Here is a 19,314-nt window from a genome sequence, read left to right as displayed (position 1 = left end):
AGTCAGCCTTTGCCACCACGGGGTCACCAGTGGGTCTTTCACATCCAGAAATATGGGGCTGATTTGTCCAGGCTGACCTCTGTGGCCCTGACAGCATTCCTTCACTCCATTCCTCCACCCACTAGTCCCCGAGTGCCTCTTACGATGGATGGACAGGCTCTGCTCTAGGTCGTGGCCGTGGGCAAACCCAACACCCTTGCCCTCAGGTGCTTCCATTCTTCCTCTGATTTGTGAGGTTTTTGTCTCTTAGCTTGAAAGTGCCAGCTCTCCTCCTGCCTAGGATCCTCCTCTTCTACCAGTGAGGCTTGGCCCTTACTTCTCTCTTTATTCCAATCTCTCTAGAACATTCTCCTCTCCTGCTATTTGGATACCAATGACCAACTTGTAACTCTTCTCCAGCTGACCACCCACCTAAGAAACCGACCCCACGTCCAAGTGCGTCTTGTACATCTCTGGTGGTGTCATCCCAAACCTCCATTCCTGCACGGCCCACAGGCCCTGTCAGCGCCTCCCATACCAGCTCCTGCCCCAAGCCAGAAACCTAGAAACAACTTTTAAACCCTACTCTCTTGTCCTCACACTGCTCTGATGATCAAATCCTGCCCATCCTTCCTACTCAGTGTTTGTTTTTCTACCCCTATTGCAAGAGCAGCCTTCTCACCAGTTTCCCAGTCTTTAGTCTCACATGTTCAGATCCACCCCATACCCCAGACACCTGGATCATTTCCCTAAAATACAAATCTGATTACTTCTGTCCTCTTTAATGGGTCCCCACTGTCCTCATTCTAAAGTCCACACTCCCTAGCTTGCCCTAGACCTGTGGTCGGCAAACTGCAGCTCGCGAGCCACATGCGGCTCTTTGGCCCCTTGAGTGTGGCTCTTCCACAAAATACCACGGCCTGGGCGAGTCTATTTTGAAGAAGTGGCATTAGAAGAAGTTTAAGTTTAAAAAAATTGGCTCTCAAAAGAAATTTCAATCATTGTACTGTTGATATTTGGCTCTGTTGACTAATGAGTTTGCCGACCACTGTCCTAGACAGTAGTGTGCACATGCCCATTCTTTTTTTGTTTTTTTAAATATGTTATTATTGATTTCAGAGAAGGGAGAGGGAAAGATAGAAACATCACTGATAAGCATCATTGATTGGCTGCCTCCTGCATGCCCCCTAATGGGGATCGAGACCACAACCTGGGCATGTGCCTTAACCAGGAATGGAACCATGACCTCCTGGTTCATAGGTAGATGCTCAACCACTGAACCACACCGGTCAGGCCCATATGCCCATTCTGACTGTCCCATGCCATACTCGTGGCTGGATATTTTATAGATGAAAGCTACCCTACCCCAAGGCCCTTGGTGGCCAGGCTCTGGCTTACCTGTGGCCCTCCCAATCTTTTCTCTCCTCCCATTCACCCAAGTCACGCACCAGACTTTCTCTCCTCTGGGCATTCTATTCCCCTCTCTGCAGGATGGAGGCGCCCTGCCCAGCCCCACCCTGTTGTTTCTGGAAAACACTTCCTGTGTCCTGATCTCAGAGCCCTAGTTCTGTCAGTAACTCACTATGTGGTCAGTCAGGACATCACTTCATCCAATAGTTCTCAACTTTGGCTTCACATTAGAATCAGTTGGGGAGCTTTCAAAATTCGATGCCCAGGAGTGTGGGGGTGGCTGGGGAGAGGTCAATAGGGGAAAAAGGAGCCTTATGTAATACTTTAAACAATAAAGAACTTAAATTTAAAAAAAGAGAGAGAAAAAATAATTCGATGCCCAAACAGAAGCCCAGACCAATGAGGTCAGAATCAGGGAGTGTCCAGGGGATTCCAATGTGCCCTCAGCTTCCTCCTATAATGATACAGATTTTCCGTCTGTAAGGACTCCCAAACGGAGCCCGCTCTGAGGCACACACCTTGGCAAGGGCTGTTCAGAGCACTGAGCAAAGCAGGGCTTGTGGCTGTACCAAGCATGGGCCCTCAGTTCCCATTCCAGACAAGCTTAGAAAAGTCCCGTCATGACTCAGCAGGCCAGGCCTTCCTGTGACCTGCTCCTTAGCATGGGGCGTAGCTCTGACAGCCGCCCTCCGCCTGTTTGGAGGAGGCCCAGCTCTGACTCCCGACACCGCCTTGTTCTTCCAACGGGCCCCAGAGCCTTGGGAGCTAGCTACTCTCACTTTCTAGCCTGAACAACGAATGTCCACTCTCATTTCGTCCTCCCCAGGAAGGTACAGCATTTTGAACTCACAAGGAGGTTGGTCAGGAAGGGGTCGTGTAAACAAGAGTTTGGCTTCTGACTCCACCATTGACTAGCTACATGACCTTGAGACCATTAGTCATTTCATCCACCCTCATCTGCTCAGGGCCAGTTTTCAGGTTCATAAAATGGAAATCACCACCCAACCTCAGAAACATGTGCGGAAGGCCTGGTGTAGAGGAGGGATGCAGCGCAGTTCCCTTTCCTGACCGCTTTCCTCTTCCCTCCTCCCTGAAGCAAGTGGGCTGGGCTGGAGGTGATCACCAGGGTCCCTCCTAGACTTGACATTCAAGTGAACAAGTGAGGACAGATCTGGGATGCGTTGTGGGGAGAGGAAGTAAGCACAGGCCTTCAGCCCCTGCAGTTCCCTAGGGCAAGACGCCATTTGTGTTGTGACTGGCAGAGGGCCTCCAGGGAGAGGAGGCAGTTCAACCTAGAACGAGATGCCTTATAAGGAGTGTGCTGTGAGTGGACGGGTGTGAGCACAGGCTCAGGGACCATCAGGCCAGGCGGGCTCCACGGCAGACTGGTGCTGGACACCAGCTCCATCCCTGACGAGCTGGGTGATGCCAGGTTCCTTCTCTCTGGCTACTCTCTCCATCTGCAGGATGGGCACGGTGGATGCTGCCTGCCTGCCTGCCTTTTAGGGCTGCAGGTGAGCAGCAAGTGAGGTAAGCACCATGAGAGCCCTCTCTAGCCCCAGGTACCACATAAAGGCAGCATCATTATACCAGGGGCTGCTCTGATTGTTACAAAAGTCTGTGTTGTATAGGAGGTTGCTCAAGGTGACCTATTAAGACCCCATGTTTCTATAGGCCCCAAGCTTCTAGAATTCTGAAGCCCCAAGAATTTAAGGCCAACGATAAGAATCTCTGACCTGTTCGGGGCCAGAAAAGAGGCTACTGAGGCAGATGGTGAGTTGACATAAATGACTGACACCTCAGAGGCAGGGTGCGTGTGTGAGAGGGTGTGCAGTGCAAGCTGGTGCTGATAAGCCAAGGAAAGCAGAGCACTCACCTTCTGGGGGGCATTGATAACTCCCGTGTTGTAGCCAAACTGCAGGGAGCCAAGCACTGCCCCTCCCACGGCCAACATAAGGGTGCCGGTCAGCTTCTGCGGAGAAAAAACACACTGTTACAGGCAGCTCTGGGCCGGGTTACTACAGGGCAGAGCCTGGGCTGGCAGGTTCTCTTACTCAGGTATCTTGCCCGACTCCTGGCGCTCCACCAGCCTTTCTCCCAGGAATCTTGGCCACTTTTTGACTGCAGGTGCCCTAAGCAGCGCTCCTGACTTCCAGACACCGGGCTGGCCAGACTCATTCCGGGGCGGAGGGGGAATTTGGGTCTTCTCTCTCTCTCTGCAGCTAGGTTTCGGCTAAAGATGGACAGGCCTTGGCTTCTCTGGGGTATCATCCTCTGGATGGAGCCATGATGGGGTGCAGGTGGCTCCAGACTGACTGGGAGGCCCAGAAACCAATGCCCCTATGAAAGGGGGGACCCAATTACATGGGAGAAACTACATAGATGGGCGGGGGAGGGGGGAGCCTTGGATTTGGACCCAAAGGGGCTGGCTTCTGATTCTAGCCTACCTGCCTACTTGCTCTGTGAATTCCAGCACGCTAAGTGAGTCTTCCCCACCCCTCCCAGACCCTCTGTTTGCTGGTCTGCAAAATGGGAACAGTTTCAGGCTGATCAGCATTGGAAATGTGAGCCCATCCTTCCCTCCCTCCATTCACAGTGGGAAACGGAGCCCCAAGAGGCAGAGATGAGGGAGAGAAGAGTTCCAGCTCGCTCAGGGGTCTACAGAGAGCCAGGCTGGAGCTCAGGGTTCCATGATTCCCCACCTAGTGTCCCTCACGGTAGCCATCCCCAGACCTCGAGTCTCTCAGGGTTATTTGGACACAGATGACATACCGCTCAGGAATGTGCTTTGGAAAAGTACGTGACATGAGGCAAGTAAAAGCGTGGGGCCAAGTGTTTTCAATGGGCGAAGGGGAGAAAATGATGGTGGGTTTCTGCCCCCTGGAAGCTGGGGGCCTGAGAGCAGCAGGCAGGTGGGCCCTGGGTGACAAGGCACCTTGCTAGAGAGACGGTGCCTTGTAGCAAGAGCCCCTCTGGTTACAAGAGGGACTCCTTTTTTCTTTTAAAACGAGGAAGTCAAGAAATGTGACATTAGGCAGGCCCTTAACTGGTAGTGAGAGAACGGAGCCAGGGGAGGGACAGCAAAGAACAACTGCGGGCACCACCCCGGGCTTAGCTGTTCATCAGACATGTTCCTAGTGTGGTCTTTTCATTCTCTGCTATCAGGCCAACGACCGAGAAAGCCCAGGTTTTCACAACAGAGGCTGAGAGAGAGGAAGGGGGCTTCGGCTAGCCCGAGTGCACAAGCTCAGAGTCCATTCTTCACCAGGTGAGCGCTGGCCCCTTCCTGGCCAAACTCTGGACATTCATCCTGGATGCTGGGGCTTTCTTCACGGCAGGCTGCACTCCCTTTAAACCCTGTCCTTCCCTGCCCAGCTCACCCCAACCCCATACTCAGCACGCCCCAGGGCTCCCAGAGTCCCCTTCTCTCAACTCCGCAGGAAGCCTTCAGATCCAGGGCTGTCAGGTCTGAGTGGTTGGTGGGTACCTGACAGACCTCCTCTGGGGGGCCCCGGCCCAGCCCAATTCATAGGTTGACCACTGGGATTGAGGAAGAGGATGCCGAAAGGCACTGAGCATGGGCAGAGGAAGGGCTACACAGTGGCTGTTGAACCTCACCATGTGAGAGTGTTCTGCCCGGTGAGTCACATGCGTGAGCTTGGGGCTGTCCACTGGGTTGTCCAGAGTGTGGCAAAAAATGGTACGACAGAGATGTCTCTCTAGAACACAACAGTTAAGTATAAAACAAGCAATGCAGCCCTGGCCAGTGTGGCTCAGTTGGTAGGGCGTTGTCCTGGGCACTGAAAGGTTGCCGGTGGTTCGAGTCCCTGGGCACATGCTTGGGGTTGTGGACTTGATCCCTGGTAGGGGGTGTGCAGGAGGTGGGCGATGGATGCTTTGCTCTTGCATCCATGTTTCTCTCCTTCTCTCTAAAAATTAATAAAAATATTTTTTAAAAAAACCTCTATAAAATGAGCGATGCAAACCTATGATTTAATAAAACGTGGCCCAATTATATAACGCAATATTAACTTGGGACACACGCCGAGATATAGTAAGTAAAAAAAGCAAGCTTCAGAGCAGTGTGCTGTATGCTACTCTTTGGGAAATAAATAAATAAGTAAATAAGGCTGGGGGAGGGGGAGGATATAAATACCTACTTATTTAAGGGCACACAGGAAAGGTATTTGAGGGGATCTGAGTAGCAGAGGCAGATTGGGAGGGAGATTTTTCTTTTTATACCCTTTTGCACATTTTTGAATTTTTTACAAGGCCTGCAGTTTCATATTACTTAGAACAAAGCAATTTAAATGAAAATGTAAGTGAACAATAATACAGATGAGATGTGCTCTGGTAAAAACCATGCCGGTAGCACATGAATAAACGACGCTGCAGCAGGGGCCCTGTGAGAAGCAGTACTATTATCACAGGCCCTGTTTTCCGTCTGGCTACATCTTCCAGGGGCCTCCCTGAGTCTCTGAAGTCACCCTTGGGACCCCGACCAGCAGCTGTAGCCTCTGGCGGCTGCGAGGAATCAAGGACTGTGCTATTTGGCAGGTGAAGGTCAAACTCTGCTTTAGGAAACCTGCCTGCCCACGCCCTGAGTTATATGCACATCCACCCAGGCAGGCGGCTGCGTGAGGACCCACGAAAACGCTCGGGGACCCACGCTCAGGGCCCGGTCGTGACATCAAGGAAGAGGCTTCTGGTCCAGTGCACAGCCGGTGGGAGAAGGCACTGTGGGAGTCCTGGGCGGAGAGACTTATAATTTTGCCTGGGGACCGTCAAAGATGGGTTCTCGGGAGGTGACGCTGGAGCTGGGCCGTGAAGGACACGCAGGGAGTCTGCCAAGCGGGGAAGGTGGTGGCAAGACTGCATTCCAGGTAGACAGAACAGTATGTGCAGGGGGAAAGGAGGCCCCAGATTAAACAGGAGGAGCTCAGTGTGGCTGGATGCTAGGTGCCCATGCTCTTTGGTAGGCACCAATCACACAGTCACACTCCCGCCCCACTGCACCCACCAAACCCAGCTTGATCACTGCTGGACTTGGGGTCAGGAGACGCAGGCCGAAGGGCAAGGAGCTGCTTCCCCTCACCTTGGACTTGGGATATGTGGTGGCCCTGGCTCTGGGCCTTGGTTTCTTCACATAGGAAATGGGGACAAGAGTTCCTTCCCTTCAGGGTTGTTGTCAAGGTCTGAATCAGTGCCCATCATAGAGCTCGCAGGGTTCACTTGACAAGCGTTTTCTGAATCAGGGAACCAGGGGAAGCCACCCTCGGCTGGGCTGCCATAGCACCGTCTGCCCCCACCATCCCTGTGGCTGGAACTGAAACATGGTGATGAAATCCATTTATTCAACATGTATTTTTATTGATTGATTGATTGATTTTTTACAGAGAGGAACGGAGAGGGATAGAGAGCTAGAAACATTGATGAGAGAGAAACATCCACCAGCTGCCTCCTGCACACCCCCTACCGGGGATGTGCCCGCAACCAGGGTACGTGCCCTTGACGGAATCGAACCTGGGACCCTTCAGTCCGCAGGCCGATGCTCTATCCACTGAGCCAAACCGGTTTTGGCTATTTTTTTTTTTTTTTTTTTTTGGTGTCAAGCTAATGGACAAGTTGGTGATGCCTTTGGAAGGGGTACAAACCCCACAGCTTGCAGTTTTCTTATGAAGCCTTTTTTAGGGGTGCAGTAGTAATGTGGAGCCCAGACCCTGAGACCCCCTGGGGATGGGGCTACCTTCTAGAACACCCACACCCTTCCAGGCCTTTGCCCTTGCTGTGTCTGCTCCAGTCTCCAGCTTTTGCTCCAAGTAGCTGGGAATACCCACCTGCTGTTGACCCACTAGACTGGGAACTCATTAAGCAGGGGCCTAGAGTGCCCCGGGTAGGACGCAGCACAGGAACTTTGTAAAAGACCCACCACTTCTGAATTTCACTTTTGGGCAAAACTGGCTCTGTGTGTATCTGTCCTGCCAGAGCGGTGTCCATCCTCGCGGACTTTAACTTGGCCATTTATCAGGCCCCTGATGAGTACTGAAAGCTCTGCTCTGAGAGGTGGAAACAGGCCGACAGTCACGGCCTCCCCCAACCCACAGGGCTGGAGAGGAAAGACCACCAAACTGAGTTTAACCCTGACACCCGTAGAGTGCCACAGACACTCCAGTTCAGCTAAGATTCAGGCTCAGGGTCCCACACAGAGAGGGATATCACACCCCCACCCCTCGTCACCTCTATACTAATTCTGGGGGTCCAGAGCCTCGCCGAGAGCTCTCCCTCCCCCAGAAGCCAGTGGTGAGGTGTCAGCAACGGGGACCTCTCCTCCCACACATCGAGATGATGATGGCTCTGGCCAGGTAGCGTGGCGAGCAGCGTAGCCTTTTGCCTTGCTCTGTGCCCTTCCTCGGACTTGGCCTTCAGCAGAACCTTGGTCGATACTGGCAGAGGGAGGGCGTGTGGCTACAGCCATTTGGAGTCAGGATGTTGCTCCCATCCCCTTTCTCACATGGCTTCCCCAGGTGCACTGGAGCATGCGACACAGCCTTTGTAACTGGTTGGCCCCCAGTTCTAAAGAGGCGGGGGTTGGCGGGTGGGGGCTTACTGGATCCATGACAGCTCCCTTTGTATTTATTTCCTGTACCTTTCTTTTTTAAGATTTCACGTGAACAAAATTCTGGGCATTAAAAAAAAAGCCCAAATGCTGTGGCTGGGTGGCTCAGTTGGCTTGAGCATCATCCCATCTACCAAAAGGTTGTGGGCTTGATTCTCGGTCAGGGCATATACCTAGGTTTCCAGTTCAATCCCATGTCGGGGCATGTACAGGAGACAACAGATCGGTGCTTCTCTCTCACATTGACGTTTCTCTCTCTCTCCCTCTCTCTAAGGTCAATGAACATATCCTTGGGTGAGGATTAAAAAAAAAAAAAAAAAAAAAGCCCAAGAAATTGCATAATAGCTTTAAAACCCTTGTGTGATAAATGGGAGCAGAAGGTCAGCGGCAGGGGCCCAGGACACCCAGCGAACAAAAGCCGGTGCTGGGACTGGAGTTCTTTGGATTCCTATGCTGGCGTTTTGCCCTCTCTGACCTTTTCCTTCTAAAAGCTGAGCAATGGGTTATATTGCCCCAATGCCTGACCTTCAGGGGACCTCAAGCATTTACTGCCTTTGAAGCCATTTGCTTCAACCCTTCCAGTGAAGTCAGGACTTGCCTGGCTGAGCCTCCCTGGAGGCAGAAGGGACTGATCAATCTTTTGTGTGTGGGGAGCGGTACTCATAAATCTTTAAAGCAGGGAGGAGAGGAGGGAGCTGCTGAATTTAGCAGCACCTGTAAGGGGCTAGGCACCACCCCAAGGGCTGCTCACACATCCCAATTTAACCACCATGAACACACTCTGGGGAGAGATTGCTCCCACTTTCACAGATGAGAAAATGGGAGGCTCAGAGAGAAAAACGGGTACCGGTCCATCCCTCGGCTTCTGTGAAATGTCAAGCTGGGAGGGGTCTCTGATGCCAGACTCTGCCCTTCCTGCTCATGTCCTCCCCCTTCGCTTCCGGGTACCGGTCCCTGAAGGAAACAAGGTTTCTACCTGGTGCTTCCTATGTAGGTCAGATTCCCTTCCAGCAGCGCGGGGCCTTGCCCATTCTGAGTCAGAACAGCCCAGGCCCAAGCTCCTGGCTACTTGGGTGGATTCTGCTCCAAGGTCGGCAACAACAGCCCGTGGACCGAATCCAGCCTGCCAGCTAAGAATGGGCTTTACGTTTTTGTTTAATTAGCTGGGGAAAAAAAGGACTACTATTTTGTGATACATGAAAATTGTATTAAATTCAAAGTTCAGTGAGCATTAATATAGTTTGATTGAAACACAGCCACACTCACTGGTTTATGTATTGTTTATGGCTGTGTTTGTGCGACAATGACAGGGACGAGTGATTGTGGCTGATGGTGACAGAGCCGATGATATTTACTTACTATTTGGCTCTTTACAGAAAAAGTTTGCCAATTTCTACTTTAAGCCCCAGGTCCCCTGAACTGCTACGTGCAAACTCATTATGAAAACGGCACAGGATTTTCAAAGCCTTTCAGGCAAAACCAAATCATTCTCCCTAAATAAGTAAAAAGGTGTATCTCCTAAAGTGAGATGTTAAATGCAAACAACTAACTCCCTGGGCTGTGTGTGTGGGCCCTGGGTCAGGACCTGGACATCTGGAGAAGCTGCCACCCCCGAGGGGGTAGGTACCCCTTCAGTGGTGAGATGGGTACCAATTCAACTCTGGTCAATTTAATTTGATAAGACCATGGAATAGGCAAAGGTCCACGACACTCTCAGCAAACAAACATAAGTCCCAATATCCCCGCTTGTGTGACCTTGAAAATGCCCTTTCCCCTAAGACCTCCAGTTCTCAATAAGAGGTTTTCTACAAAAAATAAATTACATTACTAAGGAAAGGATAATGCTTGGATGCATATTCCCAACACTATTCTAGTCAATGGGGAATTCAGCAATATACACCAAATTCCTGCCTTTCTGGAACCTGATATTTTAGTTGAGGGCGAGGACAGAAAATAAATACCTAAGATACATCAGGTAATGAGTGGTATGAAGAAAAAGTGATGGGGGTGCTATTTCGTAATCATGGGACACGCCTGTAATGGAATACTATGCAGCTGTTGGAAAGAATGCAACACATCTGTATGCACTTGATCTGGATAGAGCCCCAGGGTAGATTTTTCAGAGAAAAAAAGCAAAGTACAAAACAATGAGTAGAATGTACATTTTGTGTAGAGAAAGGGAAGATAATTAGCTTGTACAAAGGTACTTGCTTATACACGCAGAGAAATACTGCAAGAATTTACTTCTAAGGGGTGGTGGGCCAGGCAGGACTGCACAGAACTGGGAAGAAAGTGTGATCCAACTACATAAAAATTACACTTACAGGCACACATATCCACATGCACAAAATGAGGTGTGTGAGGGTAAACAGCAAACTATTACAACTGGGGGAAGGCATTTACTCTTTTACTTTGTATATTTCTCCACGGTTGCCTCCAATACTTCTATCATTTAAAAAAAAAAAAAATCCACAACCTGACCCAGAGAGGTATGCACTGTTTTCCCAGGGCAGTTGAAGAAATGAGTTCCAATAGGAGGTGTGGCTGGCCTGAGGTCGGATGGTGGAGCTGTTGCCTAGGAGGCCCCCTTTTCCTCCCCACTCCCAAATGTCACCACGGGGGTGGGGGGGTTGGGGAGGGGCGGACGGACCGCTCCGGGTTAGGTGATATGGACAGATGTCCTGTCCAGCAGAGGCCTCTGTAGCCAAATGCTCCATAAACTGGGATCTGGCAAAAGCTCCCCCCCCCCACCTTGCCGCCACTTCCAGGGTGCCGAGGCCCTTGGGAGGCAAAAGCCAGAAAGGTGGTCTTGGAGAGGATGAGTACTGCCTTCATTCTGCCCAAATTCAAGACCTTGGAGCCCTGCTCAGCTACTGTAAAACCCCAGCATTTACGCATTAGCTACCGCTTCCCTGGCCTGGTGGCTGGATGGCAGAGCCTCCAGCTCTATTCCACCCCTCCCACGGAGGGAGGTAACAATGGAGGTTTGTTTTGGTGGCCAGGCGGGGCCTGTGGGCCTGGACACAGCCTCTCTGAGCCCGTAAGATGCCTTCTCAGCCTCTACTATCCTGGGGACACCGGTTACCAAACTGAGTGGCTTTTTCACCTTTTTGCCCAGGAGTGACACGGGGGAAGGGCTGCGGGTCCCAAGCCAGTGCCGCACACACTTTCCCCTTTGTTCCCGGCCTCCCCGCCTCGGCCAGCCTGGGGGAGGGGGAACTGGATGCCTGCACCCTTGGAGCCAGAGCAGAGCTCTAGGCCGCAACACCCCGTGACCAGGAGGCTGAGCTCCCTGAAGTCACAAGCTGATTATGGGGGATTTGGGGCTGACCCAGCGCTGGGGCAAGTGGGGTCGGGTCCCTGAATGGCTCAGCCTGGGACAAGGATCATCATGGAGATGTTTACAATGCCTGCACACCCAAACAGGCCGTACTAAGGGTGTTTCCACTTAAAATAGCCACTGCTCTGATTTAGGGCCCCTGGCCTGTCTCACCGCATCCACCACAGGGGAGCGAACCTCCATTTTACAGGGAAGAAACCAAAGCTCTGAGGAAAGCCACTTCCCCAAGGTCATAGTTTTGTGAGGACACATGTTGTTCCCACTCACAGAAGGGTTTCAGTTGTCAAGTTATGCCTAATCCAACTTTGAGACTCCTGCCGAGTCCAGAAAGAGCTTGCTAAGTCCCAGGAGTCTGGGAATTCCTACTCATTTGGGATGAGTGCAGGATGGCACAGAGGACAGGGGTGTGGGGAAGAAAGCATCTTTTTTTTGTTTTTTTTTAATACTATAGAACATCTCAACTATTTTGTGAAAGCCTTTTCTCGGTCACGTCTCTTTCCTTCTCTGGCCTCAGTTTCCTCGTCTGCCAAATGGAAGGCTGGCCCATGTACTGGAAGGTCCCTTCTTGCTCTGACTTTCCTTTACCCTCTTATGTCATCCTAGGAAGACGGCAGTGTGTTTTGAGGTAGGAGGCTCAGTGTGTGACCTTGGGAAAGTCTTTTTTCATTGGATTGTGATTCATTTCGCCCTCACAGGGGAGGCAGGGCAGACTAGCTGACTCATCTCTCACCCATGGGCTGGCTACCTCTGCAAACCAACTTCCTGACAAACCCCTAACTGGAGAAGAACTGTAACCTTAATGATTCCTTGATTAAGTGGTACTCACAGCCCAGACATCCTGGGGTTCCCCAAAAGTACACACTGTCAGAATGCCGGACTTCTGGACAGAGGCCACAACTCAGGTACAGGAAACCTGAGGCCCAGGTAAGAGCAATGCATCATGGGAGCCCAAAGAGGCCGGGACGATTTATGGAACATCTACGAGGGCACACACATTTTTTTCTGAATTCTTAAGATAATCTAATGATGAAAATAACATTATTATGCAGATAAGGCAACTGAGCTAAGCTGGACTTCAAAACCACTTCAGAAAAGCATTTACTAGCCAAGTGCTTAGCAAACGGTAAGAATAGTCTCAACCACTGAGCCATGCCAGCTGGGAAAACTGTAAGAATATTCTACCTCCACGCAGAATATTCACTTATCCACTCAACAAATACACACCCAGGTCCTGTATCACATGTTGAACAGATAGTTCTTACCCTTGAGGAAGTAAACAGTTATCTGTCTTACCCATGGAGAAACGGAGGCCCAGAGAGGTTCAGCGGCCTACCTGAGATAACACAGCAAGTGTTTGGACTTTGTGGTCTCAAGCCCTTGCCACTAGCGCTTCTCATTTGATTTTTATTATGTTATATCCCAGCATAATGGCTAACCTATGACTGTCAGAACACGCGTTCCCCAGGGCGGGGTGAAGCAAGTAGTCAGGATTCAACAGGTATGAAGGAGCCTTTTCCCGCTGGGGGTACAGCCTGGTGTCAATGTCAGGCACCACTCTGCCCAGCCAGACCCCGTGCAGTCGCACCGCACCCCTCTACAGCCCACAGGCAGGGGCGGTGCAGAGTTCAGGCTACCCAGGTTTTTGTTTTTTGTTTTTAAAAAGCGCATCCTTGCGCCTTCCCAGGCCAGGAGCTGGGAACATTCAAGCGGATAAGAGGGAAAGTTTTCAAGAAAAAAGTGACTTGAAAATATGGGAGGAAGGAAAGAAACAAAGTCCTGCGCGCGGGAGGGGCTCCATCAATGCGCGTTCTGGGTAGGACAAAGCCGTTTGCAGAGGCAAGAAGAGTTGCCTGTCCCCTATTCAGAGTAGGACGCCGCCAGGTGCTCAGCCCCCTTCCTCTGGCTCCACTTCGGCCTGGGGTCCCTTCCCGTCCCCCAGTCCCCGGGACACGCGGCGGCGGCCCCCGCGGCGCTCTCACCATCCCCGCCCCAGAGGGGAGCGTGCCGCTCCGGGCCACATGGAGCTCTGGGGCCTGCGCTACTCGGAAGGAAGGGCCTCCGAGGCCAGCTTCTCCTCATCTACGCCTGGGAGGAACCGGGCCCCCCGGGGCTGGCGTCCCGGCCTTCACAGAGCGCCCTCCGCCTCGGAACCCAGGCCGCGCGAGATGTGGCGCCCGGGAAAGGGGAGCGACGGTCCGCTGCCAGCAGGAGGAGGGTCCCGCCTCCTCCGCACGCCGCCGGGGCCGGGCCGCGCCGGGCCGGGGGCTCGGCCCGCTCAGCCAATGGGTGCCACAGGAGGAGTCCGAGCGCCGGGAGATCGTGAGAGACGTGCGAGCCTCGAGTCCCCGCGCAGCTCCCCCGGAAGCCAGACACTCAGTGCAGGCGCCGACAACGCGCGCGGCGCCTTCGAGCCCGCCAGATCCGAGCCCAAGCCGCCTCCGCGTCCCCTCTCCCTGCGCTCCCGGCCGGCGCCCACAGAGGCCAGAGACGCGCGCCGCCCGCCCCGGGTGCACAGCGCGGCCGGGCGGGCGGTCGGTCGGAGAGACCCGGGCCGTGCGCGCGCGCGGCTTACCTTATCGCTGGGATCCATGACCGGGCTGTGTTGCGCCGGAGGCTCCGGGTGCAACGGGTGCGCGGGCGGCTCAGGTCCCGAGACTGCGACTGCGAGTCTGATTGCGCTCTCTCCCGGGACCCGTGGTCTCCGAGCTCCGCGAGGCCACCTCTGCGGTTTATAGGACCCCAGGCATTGGCTGGCGCTACTAGTGTGTGAGTGTTGGAGAGGGGGAGGGGGCGCCGAGCCGGGGGCGGGGCTTGGGGCACGTCAGGGGCGGGGCTGCGCGGGGAGGGGGCCAGAGAGAGGACTCCTGTCACTCAGATACTTGGGTGAAGGAGTGAAGGAAGGCAGAAATGATGAACAAATGAGCAGTTAATCTGCCTGCTTCCTGCCACCTTTTAAAAAAATACTTTATTTATTTTTTAATTGATTTGAGAGAGAGAGCGAGAGAGAGAGAGAGAGTCGTTGTTCCGCTTATTTTTGCATTTATTGATTGCTTCTTGTATGTGCCCTGACCCAGGATGGATGGGCGCATCCGGAGGACGCTGTAATCAACTGACCTACCAGGCTCCTGGCAACTCTTCTAGCCTTTCCTTGAGTGCCTTTTGGGTCTTGCTACCTCCCTGCGCACAGTCTCTGTTCCCTAGCACATCTAGCCCACTATGTATGCCTCTTCCCAGCAGTGGGATGCTCCACTCAGCTATGGGTCTCACTTCCCCAGGGACAGAGGCGTGTGAACCTGATGCTAGCTAGCCTCCTGGAGACCCAAAACTAGAGAGGATGCAAGAGGGGAGATGCACCCCAACACCAAGTGGAGTGCAGGGGTAAGAATGCACACAGGAGCGGAATTTGTATCACAGAGAGTAGAGATCTTCAGGGAAGGGGGAGGGCATGCTCAGCAGGGTTTAGAAGAATGAATATGAGGTCACCAGGTAGATCAGTGTAAAGGCCATTCTTGGCAAAGGGAAGACCATGTGCAAAGACAGCAGGCAGGCAGAGAGTAATTGCTGCAGGGAAGAAAGAATCTTCCCACCCAGCTCCGAGACTGATGGTGGAGCCCTGGAGTCAGACTACTGAATCCCAGCTCTGCTATTTACTTGCCAAACATCCCTGAGCAAATCCCTTCTCTCTCTGAGCCTCAAGACCCACATTTATAAAATGGGTATAATAATTCCTTCCTGGGTAAGCCTGAGGTAAATGGATGTGTATTCACGTTTATCCAAATACATGGTACTAATTCATGGTGTAGGAAATTCAATCAATCCCCTTCCTATTGTCATGGTGGCCCTTGAAGGCAAAGTGTAGAGTGACCCAACAGCTTTACCTTTGCCTTCCACACCATACCTGCTCAAACGGACACCCATTATCTGGTTGAAATTTCATTTCTAACTTTTCCCTGTAAAAGTTTTATGAGCCCTGGAGGCTATCTTTAGAGGTACAGTCATCAGAAGCTATTGACCCTGGATCAGAGATTAGATTCCCAGGCTGGCTAGTCTATTTTGGGGTGGCTGAGTCCTGTGAAATAGGATTGAACTTCATCCAAGGAGGGAACACCAGAAAAAATAAGTAGCATCTGAGCCTGGAAGGTTGGGTTGGAGGGGGGGGGGGTGGGGGGGGGGAGGGAGAGGGAGCATAAACAAATACATGCCTGAAAGTGGGTCATGAAGGTGCAGCTTAAGCCAGAGAGAGCCAGGCTAAGGAGCCCCTGTGCTTGAAGTGTTGGGGGCTGGGAGAGGGACGAAGCGAGCACAGAGGGAATTTGAATGAGAGAAGAAGCTGAATGGTGAGGGTCACAAAGGCCCTCAAATGCTAGGTATAGGAGTTAGGACTTGATTCAGTAGGCAGTGGAGAGCCACGGAGGGTTTTTGAGCAGCGGAAGGACTTGAGGAAATCTCAACCTTCCCTCAAGCCTACCCTACCCCGAGGCTCTAAAGAGTTGTGAAGAGGCTGGGGAGCCCTGGCGGTCATCTTGGAGGGACCAAAGTGGCCCCCTCCCCAAGCTGCGTTCACACAGGCAGCTTTGTCTCCTGAGGCTGCCAGGAAGGAACTGGGGACTTTTCTGGGTTTGATTCCCAGCAATTCCAGGCTTAGCTGCTTGGAGGAAAAGAGCATTCTGGGATTGGCAGGGCGGTTCCAGGTGATGATGGCAGATGATGCCGGCGAGCGCGTGCCTGAGAGCACGCACGTGGGCTACGTGGGCTCCCCCAGCGGCGGCGGCAGCGGCGGCAGAGGAGGCGGCGCTGAGTTGGGTCCTAGCGGCTCCGCCTTGCGTCTCGCGAGTCATCAGTGAGTAAGCCGGCCCGGGAAAAGGCTTTTAAATTTTTATTATTTTATTTTTGCCTTTAAAGGCAAACGTCCTGGCAGTCTGGAGAAAAGGCCTGCTGAGTCAAATGCAGCTGATGCAAGGGCGGCTGGCAGGGGTTGGGATGCAGGAGTCCCAGACCGCGGGATGTTTTGCAACTCAAATCCTCCCGGGCTGCAGGTAAACACGGTGTTGGACTCCTCCAAGGCCTGATGGGCCAAGCAGGACAGTTTTTTGTGCTTAATATTTTCGCTCTCATTTGCACACCTGTTCAAACCACCTGCTCCCAGAGAATGTTCTGCTTTCCTTCTTTATCCTTTCGTGTCCCCCTCTGCAAGGTCTCTCAGGGCCACCACTCGCTCCCTGACGCTGGGGACTCCCCGAGGAACACATCACTCCTCTGTTCTCTCCTGAGCACCAGGCTTGTCTGTCCGGCTATCTCCAGGACAGCCCTCTTCCTGTCCCACAGGGACCGGGCACGGCCCATGTTTAAATCTAGACGCATCATCTTCCCCGACCCCTTCTGTCCCCAGTCCAGCGATGGCTCCTCTAATTCACCAAATTATTGACCCCCCTCCCCCACCTTTGCCCTGAGCTTTAATATAACTCAACTGGCACTGGTACTAATCTTGTCATTATTTAAAGTTTTGGTATTTTGTCATCGTGGGGTATTTTTTTCTTTAATTTTGATTTTAGAAAATACTGTATAAAATAACTATTTCTCTTTATGACTGCGCTTTTGGCACCCCCTTAGGTCTTACTGGGGAGATGAGTGCCTCACTTGCCACACCCTAATTCTGACCTGACTGGTAATGTTTTGTAATCAGGGTGCTGCTCACTCGGGTGTGTCCGTTTGTCAAACTTCATCGAGCTGTACACTTCCAATTTTTGCACTTTTCTGTATGTATATTATGCTTCAATTAAAAAATTTATTATTATTATTTTTTACTTAAAAAATAAATCTCTCTCTGGTTTCAAGGGAATGTCTGCTGTCTGCTTCTTCTAGCTAGCATCCCCAGCACCAAAAAACAGTCTGGCACACACTGGGACTCTGTACTAATTTGTTGTTTTTTTTAAATATGTTTTTTAATTGATTTTAGAGAGAGAGAGAAACACTGATGTGAGAAAGAAACGTCAATCAGTTGCCTCCCGCACACACCCTGACTGGGACCAAACCCACAACCTGGGCATGTGCTCTGACTGGGAATCAAACCAGTGACCTTTGGTGCACGGGACGATCGATGTTCTGCCAATTAGGCCACATTGGCCAGGGCTCAGTACTTATTTGTTGAGTGAATGAATGAATGAATGAATGAATACAATACTATTTCAGTTCATTTAATCCCCACAAAAACTTTAAGTATTTTGCTCTCCTTTTTCTAAAATGGAACACTGAGATTCAGGGAAGTGAAGTAATTTGCCAAGGATCACACAGGTAGTAGGTTTGAGTTCTAGCACCTCGATTAAAAAAATAAACAAAAACTTCTGACCAGCATTGTACCTGGGTCTGGCCCTATCACTTAGATTACAATTATTTGAGCTGTATCTCTCTCTAGATAATGACTTCCTTGGGGCAGGGACTCAGACATTTCTGACTTCCTTCTGCTAGCTAGTTGCTTAGCACAAGAGAAATGCTATAAATGTTTAAATGAATGAAGCAAAGAATGAGTGAATGAGGCCAACAGTGATATGTGGGGAGTAGGTTTGTGCACAGGTTTGGAAGACAGATCTGCTAGCTGTGTGTCTTTGGGCATATTACGTAGCCTTTCTGAGTCTCAATTCCCCCGCCTATAAAAAGGGAATAATATCAGTATCTTCCTCAAAGAATTTTTGAGAATATAAAGGAGAAAATGACTGTTGAGTGACAGGCATATAATAGATAGTTGAAAAATGGTAACTATTATTGTTTCTAGTGTTTTACATTTTCAACGCCTATTTACATCAGGGTGTCAGGGATCTGCCTCTTTCTACTTCCATGTATTGTTTTCTGGGGGTCTCTGGAGGAGGAAGGAGGGGACCTGATGCAGCCCACAGGAGCTTTCTTCCTCAAGCTGGTCAAGAGAGCAAGTGCTGGAATAGTCCGGAAGTCTGGCCCAGCTCCTCACTGCCAGTGGTGCCACCGTTGATGAGTTGCTTCCTCTCTGCGAGCTTCAATTATCTCTCTGTAGGATGGGGCTCAGAGTAAGCTTGATCTTATGGGGCTCTTCGGAGGGTCCAATGGCATGCTCCTGGGCCTAGCACACAGTAGGTCCTTGATAACATTTACATCTGAGGAATTGATCTGGCACTCTGAGGGGTGGGAGAAGAACATGGAGACAGCGGGTCTCAGAGACCCCGACAAGTCCCAGTACTGATGGGAAAAACAAACAGCCTGGCTGGGCTCCATTTTGTTCTTAGAACCTTATTTCTCCCGAGAAGCGAAATAATAATTCCCTTTATGCGGATGCAACTTTGTGCAAAACCTCCCCACATGTCATTCCTTGGTTCCTGTCTCTTCACACCTTGTGCTGAGGGCAAGACCAAATTTTATGTATACATCCACTGGGCAGTTAAGGAGATTAAGGCATACTCGCTTTACCAAAGAAGGAAATTGGTAGCAAATTAAAGGTATGAAACCTGGACCTCACCCTTTCCCTCCCCCATACCCCAAAAACCCTCAAGGGAACAGGAACAACCTTGCTGGCATCCAGCCATGCCTGCCCCCACCTGGCAGTCAGGCACATTCATCAGAGTTGCTGGCTGATTCACCCCATTATACCAGAGCTGACTCACTTTAGAAGACGGACAGAGAACCAGTTGTGAGCCGGTGGAGTCCTCCCTTCCTCACCGAGGCTTGAAATTAACACCCAAATTCAGGTTAGCTGTTAAGAAAGGGAAAGCACTGTGGGCTGGCTGGAGGCAGAGATCTCAGGACTCAGGAGAGGGTGGTTCAGTTCCACCCTGGCTCTGTTACAGGTTTGCTGGGTAACTTCAGGCAAGTCACTTTCTAAGTCGGTCTCTTCAGTTTTGTAATGAAGGTGTTGCAATAGGTGACTTCCAAAGTCACCTTCTCTGGTCATAATGACATGTGTACTGACAGTTTACAATGTGCCAGGTACAGGGCGAAGTGATGA

The 19,314-nt window shown here is 51.5% G+C and overlaps 1 protein-coding gene and 1 long non-coding RNA gene across 5 annotated transcripts in view; one reads left to right on the top strand and one right to left on the bottom strand.

Annotated features, from left to right (window-relative positions):
• Positions 1-14,088, bottom strand: part of SLC2A1 (solute carrier family 2 member 1) — a 28,511-nt gene extending 14,423 nt beyond the window's left edge. The window contains exons 1-2 of one of the 4 annotated variants that reach the window (XM_028160233.2): positions 13,918-14,088; positions 3,266-3,361 (exon numbers count right to left, since the gene is read on the bottom strand). In XM_028160233.2, the coding sequence (XP_028016034.1) occupies positions 3,266-3,361; positions 13,918-13,935 (114 nt within the window). In that variant the 5' untranslated portion in view covers positions 13,936-14,088. Of the gene's footprint in view, positions 1-3,265; positions 3,362-5,007; positions 5,250-13,324; positions 13,380-13,917 lie in introns of those variants that run through there. The other 3 variants (XM_054720609.1, XM_054720608.1, XM_054720611.1) reach the window with 3 other exon arrangements.
• LOC129150174 (uncharacterized) lies at positions 14,048-17,179 on the top strand. The gene is made up of 2 exons (XR_008556922.1): positions 14,048-14,111; positions 16,248-17,179. It is a non-coding gene; the product is annotated as an uncharacterized LOC129150174 (long non-coding RNA).
• Positions 17,180-19,314: the final 2,135 nt, after the last annotated feature.

This window comes from Eptesicus fuscus, chromosome 9 (assembly GCF_027574615.1).
Source record: "Eptesicus fuscus isolate TK198812 chromosome 9, DD_ASM_mEF_20220401, whole genome shotgun sequence".
In the NCBI taxonomy this organism is placed as follows: domain Eukaryota; kingdom Metazoa; phylum Chordata; class Mammalia; order Chiroptera; family Vespertilionidae; genus Eptesicus; species Eptesicus fuscus.
Note: the sequence above shows the minus strand (reverse complement) of the source record. Positions and strands in the feature narration are given on the sequence as shown.